The following is a 16,954-nucleotide window of genomic DNA, read 5'->3' as shown; positions in this document are numbered from 1 at the left end:
GCATAATTTTATTCTTCTTTATAGTTGAGTATAACTCCATTGTGTGTATGTATCACATTTCCTTGATCAGTTCATCCATTGATGCACCTAGACTGGTTCCATAGTTTTGACTATGCTGCTACAAACATGGATATGCATGATTACTATAGTATGTTGACTTTAGTTCTTTTGGATAAATGCTGAGGATTGGTATAACTGAAATGGCTATATTATTTTTACAGTCTCACTAGTTTTATTTTCATGGGCAGGTGGTAGATGAGGCTTTGAAGGTAGATGATTGTGACTGTCATCCTGAATTTTTACCACCACCAAGTGAGTATTTTTTCTTATATAAATTGTTGCTGAGTTGTTGTAGTATTACCTAAACTTTATGCCCTAAAATTTGTACAAGCCTCATTTATATTTGCTCTTGTTCTCATTTTAATTTATAATACTTCTGTATAAGTCAGCTTTCCATCACTATAATGAAATATTTGGTAAAGGCTAGCTATGACATAAAGAGAATTATATTTTGGCTCATAGTTCTGGAGATGTGAAGATATGGTGCCTGTATTGGCTCAGTGCTAGTAAGACAGTGGATTGCAATGGCAGGGAAAATGTGGTGGAGCAAACTGCTCATATCCTGAGCCAGGAAGCAGAGAGAGAAGCCAAGACCAGGCTCCCACATTCCTCTTCAAAGGCATTTCTCCAGCGATTTAACGAACTTCCTTAAAGATTCTACAGCACTTAATATTGCCACCCTAGCGACTAAGCTTTTTTGCACATGGACTTTTGGGGAACACTCAGCATAAATATAACAGTTTTTATTGTTAAGAAAACATTGAGTATTTGAAATCAATGCTCGGTCTTTTCATTACTTAATACATTTAATTTTGGAACTTCAATAAGAAGAATGGAAAGGAACACTTAAGCACATAGCATTTCTTGATCTGTCCTTAATCACTTTTAGGCTACCTTTGTTTCTTATTATTGAAAGTTTTCATTATTATCTCCCTTTCCTTAATCTCAGGAGCCTTTCTTTCTTTTTTTTTTTTTTTTTACATTTTTCCCCCTAATCAATCTCCCTCTGAAATTTTTAATACCATATGTACTGCTTGTCTATTTACATACAATATGTTCATCTGTGCTTTATATATAAAAAGAACTAGGCTTTTCCATCTCCCAACAACTTAATTTTTTCACTGTATTTGGGGTAATACTCAACTCCTGTTGAGAATGGATGTCTGTTGCCAGGTGTGGTGGCGCACACCTGTAATCTCAGCATCTTGGAAGGCTGAGGAAGGAGGATTGCAAGTTCAAACCAGCCTAAGCAATTTAGCAAGGCAGTCAACTTGGTAAGATGCTGTCTCTAAATTAAAAAAAATTTAAAAGGGTTGGGGATGTGGCTCACTGGTTAAATACCCTGAGTTCAATCCCTGGCACCAAAAAAAAAAAAAAAAAAGAATGGATACTTTAGTCCTTTGAGACTAACTGAAGCAAAAATACTATAAACTGGGTAGCTTTAAACAACAAACATTCAATTCTCACATTTCTGTAGGCTGGGAAATCCAATATTGTGGTGCCAGCAGTTTTGATATCTGGTGAGGCCTCTTTTCCTGGTTAATGGATGACCTTTTTTTGGATAATGGGAATTGAATCCAGAGACTTACTACTGAGCAAGATCCCTAGCCTTTTTTATTTTTTATATTGAGAAAGGGTCTTGCTAAGTTGCTAAGGCTGACATTGAACTTGGAATCCTCCTGCTTTAGTCTCCAGAGTTGCTAGGATTACAGGGTGCACTACTGTGCCCAACAGTAGATGGCTAACTTTTTGCTGTGTCCTCACATGATAGAAGGATGGGGGCATCTCCTGGGGCCTCTTCTTATAAGGGCACTAATTCCTGTACAAGGTCTTTACCTTATGACCTAATCACCTCCTCAAAGTTCTACCTCCTAAAACCATTGGGGATTAGATTTCCAACATAACAAATCTTGGGGCAACACATTCAGCCTATAAGAATGCTTTAGGCTAATTCCTGTTTAGTTTTAATTTTGAGGAAAATCTTTCTCAAGTGGATTACATGCTTCTCTGTTTTTTAAAACAAGAGTTTAAGGAAATAGAGACTTTTTTTTTTTTTTTTTTTTTTAATGATTCTAGGTTGTTATACCCAATAGTTGTTTATCTCAAGCTTTCATATAGAGTACCTTTCAGGGTTATTGAAGTGGATTGTTGGCCTCCAGTTAGTGATACCCTGTTCCTCTCTTTACTTTCTCCCGTTTGTTTTCTTTTGAATGGCTTTGTTTCTATCCATTTTTATCTTTTACTACCTACATTCTGTCTTCTCTGGGGTCTGATTCCACATGTTGAACCCCTTAGTACTGAACATTTGCAGTTGGTTAGCAATTAGTGTGCTTACAGTGAGTGGGAAACTTAGGTGTTTGTCTTACCTATTGTGATTCCAACACCATGTGAAACATCTTTGAGGATTAAGCTTTTTTTTTTTTTTTTTTTTTTGGAAAGGTAGTTTTTAATTCGTTAATATTTCTTAGGCCATTATTAGCAGACAGCACATTTAAATAACTTATTTAAATACTATTTACTCATCAGTATCCACGTTCAGTAAAAGAACTTGAGATCCCAGGATTAGGGTTAAATAGTTTTGCCCAACCTCACAAAGCAGAAATCACACTAAGACTCCTGTACCTTTCGTTTCTGAGGCTACTGAAGCCAGCTTGGGCTCCACCCTTCTTATTTCATTGACCTTGATCGGCTCTGTGCTGTCCCCACAAACCTAGCACATATTCTCTGTCCTTCTGCCATGCTCACTCTTCCACCTAGCTTTGAATGTGGCACTCCCCTGCTACACAGAGGCTTGTATTCCTGCCAGTGTAACAAAGGCTAGCCTGATGACTCATGGGTATCTGAAGCAAAGGGTTTGCGAACACTCACACCAGCCTGCCTTTGCAGTCATTTTCTAGCCTTCTATCATGCTAGAGCTCTTTAGATTGTACAGGTTTACTTAGTATTTATAAATGAACTCCACTCTTGGGTTCCAACCAGTCTGTCCAAATCATTCATCTTAAGACCAAAGAAAGGCTGCATCCTCACCAACCCTTTCCCCAACCACACTGCCTTAGGTGGGTGATTTCTTCCTTCTGTAGTTAGGAGAGAATTTACTGGCTGTGGAATTAATGTGTCAATAATGGCACAGTCTTTTCTTATCTTCATTACTAAAATGATGTGTCCTTTCTTCCCATCTGATTGTAAACTAACTGAGAATAGGAGCCCTTGCCTATATCTCTCTGTATCTGCTGCAAACCTAAATAACTATTATCACCATTATAATTTATCTTTGTAATAATTTTACATCATACATAGAATACCATCATCAGTGCCTGCCTTCCTTTCTGGCTTACCTGTTTGTAATTATGCTCTCACACAGTATTGCTTCTTTGGCTTTCTTATTCCAATTTACATATGTTTTTATTGTTTTGCTCTCAGGCTTGTGGATTTTTATGTATGGATCTCAGGAACAAATGCTTTTGTATTCACAGGTCAGCCTCCAAAACATAAAGGAAAACAAAAATCCCGAAACAATGAATCAGAGAAATTCAGGTATTTTTTTTCCTCTAATTTTATAGGGACTTTTTATTGAAATTACATTGGATTTAGAGAGTAATTTGGGGAAATCAGTGTCTTAGTAATATTTCTATTTAGGAACTCACATGTGACTGTCCATTTACTCCGTATTTTTCTTTATATAAACAGGACTGTTTTATTTTAAGATGATTTAAAACATGCTTTTCTCTTTTAGTTCTAGTTCACAGTTGACTTTACCAGTTGATTTGAAAAACATCTTGGAGAAACAGTTTTCTAAATCTTCCAGAGCTGCACACCAGGTAATGGAAAAAGCTTTTCCAGTAGAAATAGCAAAGCTCTGGTCATGAATTAATATATGCTTGCTAAGAAACCGGACTATCATTAATTTAAATACTAATTCAAAAATTGTTACCCAGAGATTTAACCAGTGGTTAGAACTGTAGAATTTCTTGCCAAAGATTTAATAGTAATAATAACTTTAAATATTTTTCAAAGATTTGGATAATTTAAAAAGATTTAAACATATGCAGTTTCATTATGCCTACTTTAACAATAAACTTGGTAAATTCTTTTTATATTATTTAGTGATGAAAATTTATATCATGGAATAGGATAATTGCTTCAAAATTTATGGGTCATTTAAAATTCAATTAATTATTTAGGTCTATATAACATCTTACAAAGGACTGAAACAGATTTCTAATCATTTGAATAAAAGCAGTTTTAGAATTTGTTAACAGTTGGAGATTTTTTAATTATATGTTTTTGTATTTTTACTGACTCTAAAAACCCTGAAGGACTTAAAAAAAAAAAAAAAGCCTGTGAAGGTAAAAAGATTATTTATGATAGTTGTTTGTGAACCCATTGTTTATTCAGTACATTTTTATTGGGCCCCTCCCAGATGTTGCAGACAGAGGGAGTCTGCGTTGACACTGTCCAATCTGCTCTGATGAAACTTACAGTACAGATATCCTATGTTAAAGTTATGTTAAGGGAAATAATTTCCAAGGCTATGTGGATCTGTTCCTAGAATAAGAAAGGAGATTAAAACAGCATATTTGGGCTGGGGTGGAAGCTCAATGGAAGAGTGCTTGCCTATCATGTGTGAGGCACTAGGATCAATTCTCAGCACCACATATAAATAAATAAAATAAAGATCCATTGACAGCTAAAAATATTTTTTAAAAATATTTTTAAAAAAGGTGAATAACTAGTGATTGACAGAACAGCACTTCATGGTCTGTAATCTCAAATTCACATCTTAAAACAAATGTGGCTATCATGTGTGTTTTAAATACTATAGTGGATAACCAGGTTAATATGAGAATTGTTCTTTTCCATCATATTTTGGGGGAAAGTTGTCCTATATTTTGGCTCATTGGCTAGAAACCGTCAGGAATCTTTTGTTAATCTGTGACTAAACTCTACAAGCAGTTTACCTTTTGAGTCTTTATTGTTAGGAACAGTGAGGAGTATATTGTTTAGATTAGTATTTTCTGTTCTCTGAATGGTGTGCACATGTATGGCAAGGATGACGAGACTTTATCTTAATGTCTTACCTCTGTCATCTTTGTGGAACTTTTGTAACTTAAGGCTATTGCCATGTAACTAAAATCTGAATTCACATTATAATGTTTGTGTACATATGTTTTCAACTTGCAAAGAGTTTATCACTTTATTTGAGTATATTATGTCAATTTTGTTTTTATTTTTTATGTTTTTCCTTTTATTTAATATTGTACTCTCTCAATAATTTTTTTTCTGGCTATATTTAAGTACATGTGAAGCAGGAGTAGTTAATGATTGAAATATGTATTTCTTGCTTAAAATTAATGTTTGTTTCAGCACAGGATGACAGTTGTTAAAATCTGATTGTTTGGGCACATAGGTCGTGTGTTCTTATGTGTCTAATTTTTGTAGTCCCAGACAATTTACTTATTTAGTGATGATTGGTATTCTTCTTACATTGTTAAAACTTCAAAATATTATTGGTATAGACTGAAAAAGTAAGCAAAGCTTTGCACTGTATAGAATAAAATGAATCAAACTTTCCTCTCATGGGCAGTGGCAGAGGAATGAAGATAATGAGGCAGTGCTGAGAAAGGAATATGATGAATAAAGCATAGTTTGAGTATTTATTTAAATATTTATTATCATTTATAAAGTGTTAATGTGAACTTAACATCGTAAGTTTTAAACTAAAAAGCTGTAGATTTGCACTATTGAAATAAAATATTTTTTTTCTTTTTTTTTTTTTGTAGGATTTTGCTAATATAATGAAAATGCTAAGAAGCTTAATTCAAGATGGTTACACAGCCTTATTGGAGCAGCGTTGCCGAAGTGCTGCGCAGGCCTTTACAGAGTTGCTAAATGGTTTAGATCCTCAAAAAATAAAGGTAAAATTGCCAAATCATAGCTTGTTTATCAATACCAGTGCACCTCAGATGAATTTAGAAAAAAATCAAGGCTTTAACTCGAATTTATATACCTTATACCTCGGCTGGGAGCAGGTGAATCTCCTCCAGGTTGTGGGGCACAGGTGATGATCCTAATTCAGAGTTTGTGATTACATTCAATGTATGATCCATGCTTATGTTCTCTTTTTGACTACTGTTTGGGTTATCAGAACCTTCTGGCCTTTACTTTTATGAAAAGGAGACTTTTAATAAATCAAGAATTTGGACTTACTTTTAGGTTGCATTTTTTTATCCAGCAAGAAGGTATTAACTAGATAAATGAGTAGCTTAAGCAAGATTGTGAAAGAGCAGATATCTTACTTAATCTGTTACTGACACATGCAAAAGCATATGATTTTAATTAAAAATTATTCTAATTTATTATGAACTATGCCTTAAACAACTGACACATCGATTCTGTGTTTTATTTTTTTTAAAGCTTTTTTTTTTCAGTTGTAGTTGGACACAATACCTTTATTTTATTTATGTATTTTATGCGGTGCTGAGGATTGAACCCAAGGCCTCACTCATGCTAGGCGAGCACTCTACCGCGAGCCACAACCCCAACACTGATTTTGTGTTTTAAATACTTGATATGAATATAACAGTTTTGTATTTGCAAAATATATTTTCTAATTCTATTTGATCTTTAATTCAATCATACTGATGAATGATGTTATTACACTTGTTTACTGATGTTATTACACTGTTGTGGCTAGAAGGTTAATGTGATGTAAACTGGCAGATTTATGTTTAGATTTTTAACTAAAGCCTTTTTATTGACAGCAATTGAACCTGGCCATGATTAACTATGTATTAGTAGTATATGGACTTGCCATTTCTCTGCTTGGAATAGGACAGCCTGAGGTAAGATTGTAACACAGAGAACAAACAATTAAAATAGGATATTGGTTTTGTAAGATATATAAAAACTGTTTTTCCATTTTGGCTCATTTCCTTCTGTGTACTTTCTTGAAAGGCTGAAATAGCTAAATTTAAATAGTTTGTGCTTTTTTTTCTTTTTTTTTTAAAGAAAGCTTTGTATTCCTATTAGAAAAAAGTAATGCTTGCAGTACTGGGATTCTACATCTTACTTACATAAAAAATAAAGAATCTAATATATTATGGTAAGCAAACTGCAGAAACATAAAGTTGAAGGAAAAGAGCAGGTTGGAGAACACAAACATTGTGATAACACTAGTGTATAATTTCGTATAGAACAATACTGAATATTGTTTATGGATATCTCTGCATTTTGTAAAACTGAAAAAAAATCATGGACTACCCGTTTATCATATTTAAGATAATGACAACATTTATTGATAAAATAGGGAATGGGCCTGAGGAAGTTAGAAAGGAGATCTCAACTTTGTGTTATGCTGTTTTATTAGAAAACTGAAGTAAACATGACCATGCTTAATAGCTCTTAGTTCTGGGTGATGAGTAGTTTGGTGTTTGGTTAATTCTTAAGTGCAGGATTCAGGTAATGGCATATGGTCTGCGTGTAGGTGTGAGCTATAGTGGTCCCCATTACTCATGCTCTTCTTTTACTTTCCTGGGATGCTTACTTACCTGTGCTATTCAGTGTTATAACCTTGTTTGAGGTTCTCTAGAATGATTTCAAGTATTATAACATATCCTTTCTGCCAACTTGGATGCTAAACTTCCCTGATAAAATGAAAGTTCAACTCTAAATTGCTATCTAGTTAAAGATCAAACTTGACGTTCATGTTTTACTCACTTCTGAGAATCTACAGTGCCTGAGGTTCATTTTCCTTGTTCTTGATGTGACAGATGGAATGCCTTCTATTAATGCCTGTCTAATTCTGTTTTATAATATATCAGTGGAAACAGGACTTCATGATTTTAATTCTATCTTGACAGAATAATAAATGTCATGTTTTCTCTTATTGGAATTGAAGAAATAGTTTGTTATACTCATGATTTACTGTAAAATAGACAAATTTTTTTAAAAAAAACTATGAATATGGTAGAATTTATGCATTTAAAAGATTTTCATTAGCATAGACCCTTAAGGAAGCCATATGTTGACCACAGTCCAGCCCTTGTTTCAGACATTCTTGGAATGCCTCTAAAGGGCTATTTTTTTTTTTTTTTTTTTTAGGGCTATTTTTAAGATAGCTTTTGTCTAAGAGAGCAGTACTTAATAGGATGTAGATTACAATGTGTGTGCATGTGTGTATTTGTAATTATTTTATAATTACATCATATAATATTATAATTACATCTTATAATATTAGCCAGCATAGGCCATCACTTTGTGTGTACAAAGAAACGTTTATATAGTTGGCTGTCTTATATTTTCGGCAAGGTTGGATTTGTTGAATTCCTGAGTTTCCATGTTCATCTGATTAGCTACAGGAAATTTGTATAACTTCTAAGAAAATGAAATGCAGAGAGTATAATTTTTCCATAAGAATTTTTTAATATACAGTTGTTTTTTTAATATTACATGAAAGGAATCAACTTTGGGGTAAAGTCTGTTTTAACATTTTTCTTCTTGCATAAGTGATTATTGTTCTCACTTTTATTAAAGGAATTATCTGAAGCTGAAAACCAGTTTAAAAGGATTATTGAACACTACCCCAATGAGGGACTTGATTGCTTGGCCTATTGTGGAATTGGAAAAGTATATTTAAAAAAAAACAGGTTAGTAGAAATGACATTAATTTCCAGGCTGATAAATTTGAAGTCTTAATGTGATGATGATCCTTTTTCTGGAATTATTTTGTTACCTTATGTGTGGCACATTATTATGATTGTGATTTACTTTGAGGAGCTGACATCTTAGTATCAATATTAAGTATTAAAGCAAGATCAATCAGTGCAATTCTTGATGCTTCTTAATTTTGTAATTCATAAGAAAGTCAGTAATAGAGTATTTACCATGAAGAATTTAATATCCATTTGTATATTTCATCTATAAATGGTGACTGAATTGATATAAATTAGTACTTTAAAATATGGTTTATACATTTTGATGTTAAGTACCTATTTCCAAAAAAAATTGTATGAAAGTGTTTTTAATAAAAGGTACATGTTAACATGATGTTAAACACATCATGAGTTAAGCATGAAAACCTTTCTGAATTTCTATTATAGTAGAAATCCTTATTCCAAGTTCAAAATACAACTTTTCTCTAAATGTTTCATTGCTTTTAGTCTTATCTCCCCAGATTGCCTGTATGACCCTTAGGGAACAGGATTGTGTCTTGGGCTTTAAAAAAAGAAATCTGTGTTTCCAACCACTTGCATTCAATATACATAGGTTACATTATAAAGAACTAATTGTTCACTGATTATCTCTTATAACTTTTAATTTTCCTCATATTTTCATCTAACTTTTTAGGGAAAGTTTTATGAGATTCTTGGAAACCCAATCTTAAAGTGTGCCTGGAACCTCTTTGTAGATTTTTAAAGATTAAAGAAAATTCTTTTACTTCATGAAGTTACTTTTGAATCGGTCTGTAAGGATCAAGTAATCACAAGGGAAATAGGATTTAGCAATCATCTTTATAGTAATAGCAAATGAAATTAATTTCAAAGTGTAGTGTAAATTGTTAAGACATACTTGTTTAATGCAACGGTGATATGCTGGTATTCACAAGATCCAGGAAAGGAACATAAATGTGTAAAATCATGGAAATGTGGTAAACTGAAAAGTCTTTGACATGTTGAAAGGCATTTGCATTTTAATTCCTAAGTAATATGATGTGGGTAAAAGTCTAATAGCTGCTTTTTGGCATTGTAATGTACCATTTGTATCCTGCTATTGATAATTGTCTTATGGTGGATGGTAGTCTAGCTTTTCTACATATAAATATTTTTTTTTTCAATTTTTTTGTCCAGTGAGTTATTGGCTTTTTTTTAAACTTTATTTTTATTTGTTTATTTTTATATGGTGCTGAGGATCGATCCTAGTGCTTCACATGTGCAAGGCAAGCACTCTACTACCACTGAGCTACAACCCCAGCCCTACATATGAATCTTTACATATGTATAGGTAAAAATAAGTTTTTAAATTAGAAAATAGTTTCAAGATTGGAGAAAGCAGGAAATCTCTTTTTTTAGTCTAAAGAGAATAAAGCCCTCATTAACTTCATAATCCAATACTTCAGTATCTTTTTTTGAATGGAACAAAGTTGCATTTTAAAAGGACTAGCATGCACCTCACCATGATAAAGCCAAAGGCCAGGACACAGTTATATTTAGTTTATATTACTATAATAGCAAGCAGCAATAAACCTTAGTTTTATTTAAAGGAAATTTAGTGTTCATTGAATACTTCCATCTGATGTTTTATTGAAGGTACTCTTACCAAGAAGCTCTAGGTCTTGCAAACTCTTGTAGTAAATGAAAATATCACATCACATCTTCAGTATCTTTTTTTTTTTTTTCCTAATTCTGATTTTAGATTCCTAGAAGCTCTCAATCACTTTGAGAAAGCAAAAACCTTGATTTGTCGTCTTCCAGGAGTGTTAACTTGGCCCACCAGTAATGTGATTATTGAAGAGTCTCAGCCAGAGAAAATAAAGGTAACAGTTTGTTTTTGAGAGTGTTTCCTGCTAGCTATAAATGCCCATCCATTTTAAGTGATGCAGGTGTTGAAAGACAGACAGTAGTACTTTCCTCACAGTCCCTGAAATGCATTCTCCCTTGAAAGAGAAACAATGACTTTTAATGCACACCTTCCATTCATCATTACATTTTCCTTACAGCAGCCTTGAGAATTGTGTAGTATAATCATTTCCATTTTACAGTTTAGATAGGTGAAGTGATGAGCTCATGGTTAAGCATCAAGGAAGTGGTAGAGCTGGAACTTGAGTCCAGGCATTCTGACATTAGAGCATGTGTTATTAAGCAGGATGCTGTACTGGTTGTACTTAGAGGAAGGTACAGTATTACTGTTTTATTATATTAATATCATTATTGAGATGGTACCTGAGTTTATGAATTGAATTATGAATTTAGTGTCATTTCTGGAGCCATATGGATGCTTTACCAATTCTGGAAAAACTAAATTTTGTCTCATATACCAGAACTTGCTTTGTATGAAGCTTTTAAAATTACAGGGGCCAACTTTTACAACGTAATAGTAAAAAGACAAATAATCGAATTTACAAGTATATAATAAACATATCTGCAAAGCAAATATAGTGATAACCCATTAGTACAATATTGTTAACCATTAAGGAAATGCAAATAAAAATCACAGTGAGATACTGGTTCACACTCTGAGGATATGCATAGATATTAAGTGTTGGCAAGGGTATGGAAATATAATTATAACATTCATACTTTGCAGTTTGTAATGTAAAATGGTCCAGCTGCTTTGGGACAACAAGACTGGCAGTTCCTCAAATAGTTAAACATAGGGTTACCATGTGACACAGCAGTTCCACTCCTACATTTGTACAAAAAAAGGAAAACATGTTCTCCCCAAAATGTTTTTTTTTTTTTAAAAGAGAGAGTGAGAGATGGAGGGAGAGAGAGAGAGAGGGAGAGAATTTTTTAATATTTATTCTTTAGTTCTCGGCGGACACAACATCTTTGTTTGTATGTGGTGCTGAGGATCGAACCTGGGCCGCATGCCAGGCGAGCGAGCTACCGCTTGAGCCACATCCCCAGCCCTCCCCAAAATGTTTATAGCAGCACAATTGATAATAGCCCCACAGGGGGAACAACCCAAGTATCCACTGATGAATAGATAAACAATAAGTACTGATATATGATACAACATGCATGAGTCCTGCAAACACTGTACAAAATAAAAGAAGCCATACACAGAGGTCACATGCTGTATGATTCTGTATATATGAAATATCCAGAATAGGCAAATCTGTATACAGAGACAGAAAATAGATTGTCTAGGTCTGGGCATTAGGGGAAAAAGATGAGGAATTGCTAATGGTATTGAGTTCCTTGTTGGACGATGAAAATGATCTAAATTTAGATTGGTGATGGTTGTACAACATTTTGGATATATTAAAAGCCACTGAACTGTACTCTTATGTAAGTTTTATTATATTTATATCAACAAAGCTGTTACAGAAAAATAAAACACAGAGATTATTAGATTTTCCTCTCATTATACCATATTGGGATGAAGATATACAAGTTATTGACAACAAAAAACCAGTACTGAAAGCATGGTGTTAGTCTCTTGGGGGCTTCTAATTCTCTAGAGTATTAACAAACACGTGGCAGAGATAGATGAATGGGAGTGTTAGGATTTTAGATCAAGTTACATTGAGAAAGAGATGAATCATAGGATTTTCAGGCTTGCCCTAAGGCTTATTTTATCTTAATTATTCGACTTAATTCTTTCCTTTTTTTTCCCCCCTGGTTTCTGGGGAGTGAACCCAGAGATATTTTACCACTGAGCCATTCCCAGCCCTTTTTGTATATTATCTTGAGACAGGTTCTTGCTAAGTTGTTTAGGGCCTAAGATGGTAAGACTAGCCTTGAACTTGTGATCCTCCTGCCCCAGCCTCCCAAATCACTGGGATTACAGGCATGTGCCATTACACCCAGCTTCCCTCTTGATTCTTAAAGTAGATTTCTAAAACCTATAAATTACAAAACCAGTTTTGATGATAACAGAGGACAAGATTTTGATTCTGACTGAAATTCTAAAAACAAGAATTTATTCATTTCTCTTTGTTTACATATCTTTGTATCAGCTTCCTTTTAAAAGGAAAATCTTTAAAAGTTGTATACATATAATTTGTCCTGGGTAAAAACATTCATTTCTATGCTGAAAATGTTTTGATGGCAAGAGGAATCACAAGCATTTCTATTGACAAATCAGTGTTGTGACACTATCAGATTTGCTTATTTTGCTTTAGATGCTGTTAGAGAAATTTGTTGAAGAATGCAGGTTCCCTCCAGTGCCAGATGCTATTTGTTGCTATCAGAAGTGTCGTGGATATTCCAAAATCCAGATATACATAACTGATCCAGACTTTAAGGTAAAAAATAAAATGTACAATGGAACATTAACTTGAAAAGTCATGCCTTAAAAATGAATCCAGAATAAATTCTGTAATTGGAGGCACCCAAGTTGTCACCTTGCCTGCCCCTTACCCTGGACTTTTTTAGGTCATCTCACATGGGAAGCCAGGGCCACTGAAATAAATGCTTTGGGCTGGTGTGGTGTAGCTAATTTCATTTCCTCCTCTAGCCATGTTTCATGTAACTGCCTCTTCCTTAGGAACATAGGAAACAAAGTGATATTGTTACCTCTGATTTGTTGGATTTCTAATGCCTTGTAAAAATTGAGTCCAAGAATATAAAGGCTAGCGCAATCACTGAATTAAACCCTAAAAACCTAACTTGTGCTTAATTAAGTGATTAAGTTTTTGGTTATTCAAGAAGATAACTGTCCTACTCTTAGATTAGTAGATCAGATGAAATGTTTGTTAAGATATTTGATATTCTGTAAAGGATAATGCAGATGTCAGCTGTGGAAATTAAGATGTTTGCCAAGTTCTATATCTATAGAACTCAGCATTTTGTAGTACAGAGTATTTTATTCCTCTTCAAGGAGATAGATTATCTAGTTATATCTGCCAAGTGAATGCAACAGTTCTTTTTATCTTAATATGTGTGCTATGAGGGAATGAGTAAGTGTATGTGCATAGACATCTTTAAAATGTGAATTAAAATGTTTTGAAATCCAGGGTTTTATACGAATCAGCTGTTGCCAGTATTGTAAAATAGAATTTCACATGAACTGCTGGAAGAAGTTAAAAACAACCACCTTTAATGATAAAATTGACAAGGTAAGCCGAAATAAAGATTGTCTGGATTTTTAAAATGTGTGTATTGAATGTTTAAAAAAAATTTTAAAAAGTCTTCAAGTGAATATAAATTCCTTCCTGAGGATTCTAGACTTCATTAGAAAGTTTTAAGTTATGATTTTAACAATGAAGTGGAAAATGAGTTTTTAAATTTTATACAAGTATGAAGGGAGTAACTGTAGAGGTCTTTAAAAAATTATTTAACTAACTTTTGTATTGTGATGTTATGATCAGAAATAAAAAATTTAATTTTTTCTTGTTTTAAATTACAGATCTTAAATTATGCACTGACAATTTAGCTCATCATAGATTGAAAGCGTTGATGTAGAATTAAGGTTTCAACATTTTAGTTTTTTGCCAAAATTGGTTAAGATAATTTGTCCTAAGAAATTAACTTAAATTTTATACTGCCATTTCTCAGGGGTTTATTCTTATTATCAATATAATGATTAGTTAATCCATTAGTTAGAATACTTTGGAAGAGGGCATAATTTTACAGTCTTATTTCCTTGTTACAATGTTTATTTCTGATCTATATAATCTGTGGACTTAAAAAAAAAGCCTTTTTTAATACTGTATAACCCTATGCAAACCATTATCCCTAGTGGGAAAAAAATGTGATTAAATTAGGTGTCTTTTAGCAGTTGGAATTATTTAAGTTTGGTAGAAACTAATTTTCACATAGATAGCTAGAGATATAACTGTAACCCTGGAGCCACTTCTACTGTCTTTTTACTTACATTGAGTTTTGTAAGCTATGTACTCTCTATTAGTTGTCTTAACCATTCCCAGAATTCTAAATACCTTCTATTAATTAGTCAGCTTTCACTATGATATGCTGAAGTAATATACAACCAAAATATTTTGTGGCTAACAATGAGAGGGTCTTTTCTTGGTTATATTACTTGTCCTGAAGTTTTGTAGTTGTTGGCCAGGGTTGAGCTACAGCCGGGTCTATTCTCTGTGGCCATGTTCTTTATTTCCAAATCCAAGTTGTACTTTTTTGGAACATGTTTCTTTATCAGAGGGAAAAGAACAATAGCCAGTTCACACTGTGTTTCCTGGAGTGCTCATTTAGACCTGGTGTATGCTATGGTAGTTTGACTTCCTTTACCACAAAGCAAGTCACAGGGACAGGTCTGCCCCATACGTGTGGATACAGTCTTCCTATAAGAAGGCTCTGAAATGACAGCAATCAGGCACTTTCTTTGCCTCCCTAAAGGAAATTTCATAGTATATTTTTAATGTACTTTGTGGTTAAAATAGTATATGTGTTGGGGCTGGGATTGTGCCTCAGTGGTAGAGCACCTACCTAGCATGTGTAAGACACTGGGTTCGATCCTCAGCACCACATAAAAATAAATAAATAAATAAAATAAGGTATTATGTCCATCTACAGCTAAAAACGAAGTTTAAAAAAATGGTATACATGCATAGATTTATCCCTCCTACACATAACATTCTTCTTCTTTTAAATCAAATAGGATTTTCTACAAGGAATTTGTCTTACCCCTGACTGTGAAGGTATCATTTCTAAGATTATCATCTTTAGCAGTGGTGGTCAAGTTAAATGTGAAGTAAGTATCTAATAAAGGAGAAACTTTATTAAATTTGTAACCAAAATGTTTACACCTGTTAAAATGTTTTAAGTTTGAGGAAGTTGTGTGATTTGAATCTTGTCTTTTGTAAGAAAAAAAAGTTATATCATTTAAGAAAATAAATATTAGGACATGCATTGCAGTGAAGCATTTTCACATTCTTTTATTTCCTCCTAGGAAAAGCACACTTTTTATATTTTGGTATTACTCTTTTTGATAACTTCCATTTTATTAATACCCCAAAAGGGGTAGTGGTGGAGGTGTGGGTTTTAGGGAAGGGGAAGAGTGCCTTGAGGGATTACCTTTAACTTCACCATCTGAATGTGGCAGGGGTGGGTAATTATAAAATATATAATTTATTGGATCTTCTGCTTACCCTTAATTATTTAAAGTTTCTTCATAAAGTGTGTCTACTCTCTTGTTCCTCTTTTCAGTAAATTATTTTGCTAAAGCTTTCTGGGTTTTTGTCTGGGTCAAAACATCATCACTGTTCTCTATCAAATTGAACATTGTGTGTGCTTCTGAAATATTTGTTACTTGTGGTTTTGTGCTTTATGTCATGGGAGTATGAGACAAATTTTGGATGTCTTTGTTTTATTTAAAGTTTGAACACAAGGTCATAAAAGAAAAGGTTCCTCCAAGACCTATTCTGAAACAGAAATGTTCTAGGTAAGATTTTTAACAATCAATCAGTAGTTTTTATATTGTCTCTTAGAATATAACTCTGTTAAATGCAGATTTCTAAATTGTGCTATTTTTTAAAATTGGCTGTGCACACATATATAAATAAGTATTTTAAAATTATTTTTTATGTATATTTAAAACAGAACTAGCTTTAGAATGATTAAATACTGAAAATTTGAAAAAGTCACTATTTAGTGGTTGAACTTGTAAGTAAAATTATAACATTTCATGTTATGAAATTACTTATCAACAGATTTGGCATTTAACAAAAATTATATATTTAGCTTTTGGCTGTTAATTTCAAAAGCATTTTTGATTTTTTATGTTTCTCCACCATACGTTTTGAACCAATGACTATTTCTTACCTTGAAATACTTAGTGTATTGTCAAAATTATTCACCTCTGTATCTTTCTGTTCAGATCAAATAATTCCAATCCTTTTTTCTTTTCTTTTCGGTCCTGCTTCTTGTTTTTCATCCTAAAAAGTGATTTTTTTTCTTATAATTTGTGACCAAGAAAAACCAAAAGAAAAGATGTATAGAATTATTTGTTGAAAAGAAATCAGTGTAACCAAATCAACCAAATTCCCATGTTGTTATTGGGGTGAAAATAATATTTTATTATGGGATCTTGCTTGCAGAGTACATGTACTATTCTTATTTACCTTACACAGTAATTTATATACATTATATATGTGGAAATAATTTATATATGTTATATACATGGAAGTAATTTATATACATTATGTACATGGAAATAACATTTATACAAATTATACATAGCTTTCTTAATTAAAAGTCACAGCCTATTGCTT

General features: G+C 33.0%; 1 protein-coding gene across 10 annotated transcripts in view; it reads left to right on the top strand.

Annotated features, from left to right (window-relative positions):
* Ttc3 (tetratricopeptide repeat domain 3) overlaps positions 1-16,954 on the top strand; it is a 118,477-nt gene that overhangs the window by 44,979 nt on the left and 56,544 nt on the right. For 9 of the 10 annotated variants that reach the window (XM_076868596.2, XM_076868599.2, XM_076868594.2 and 6 more), the window contains 11 exons: positions 249-312; positions 3,534-3,594; positions 3,794-3,878; positions 5,841-5,975; positions 6,822-6,902; positions 8,593-8,705; positions 10,471-10,591; positions 12,905-13,027; positions 13,739-13,840; positions 15,343-15,435; positions 16,061-16,125. In XM_076868596.2, the coding sequence (XP_076724711.1) occupies positions 249-312; positions 3,534-3,594; positions 3,794-3,878; positions 5,841-5,975; positions 6,822-6,902; positions 8,593-8,705; positions 10,471-10,591; positions 12,905-13,027; positions 13,739-13,840; positions 15,343-15,435; positions 16,061-16,125 (1,043 nt within the window). Of the gene's footprint in view, positions 1-248; positions 313-3,533; positions 3,595-3,793; positions 3,879-5,840; positions 5,976-6,821; positions 6,903-8,592; positions 8,706-10,470; positions 10,592-12,904; positions 13,028-13,738; positions 13,841-15,342; positions 15,436-16,060; positions 16,126-16,954 lie in introns of those variants that run through there. The other variant, XM_076868602.2, reaches the window with a different exon arrangement.

The sequence above is a fragment of the Callospermophilus lateralis genome, chromosome 10 (genome assembly GCF_048772815.1).
Source record: "Callospermophilus lateralis isolate mCalLat2 chromosome 10, mCalLat2.hap1, whole genome shotgun sequence".
NCBI lineage: Eukaryota > Metazoa > Chordata > Mammalia > Rodentia > Sciuridae > Callospermophilus > Callospermophilus lateralis.
Note: the sequence above shows the minus strand (reverse complement) of the source record. Positions and strands in the feature narration are given on the sequence as shown.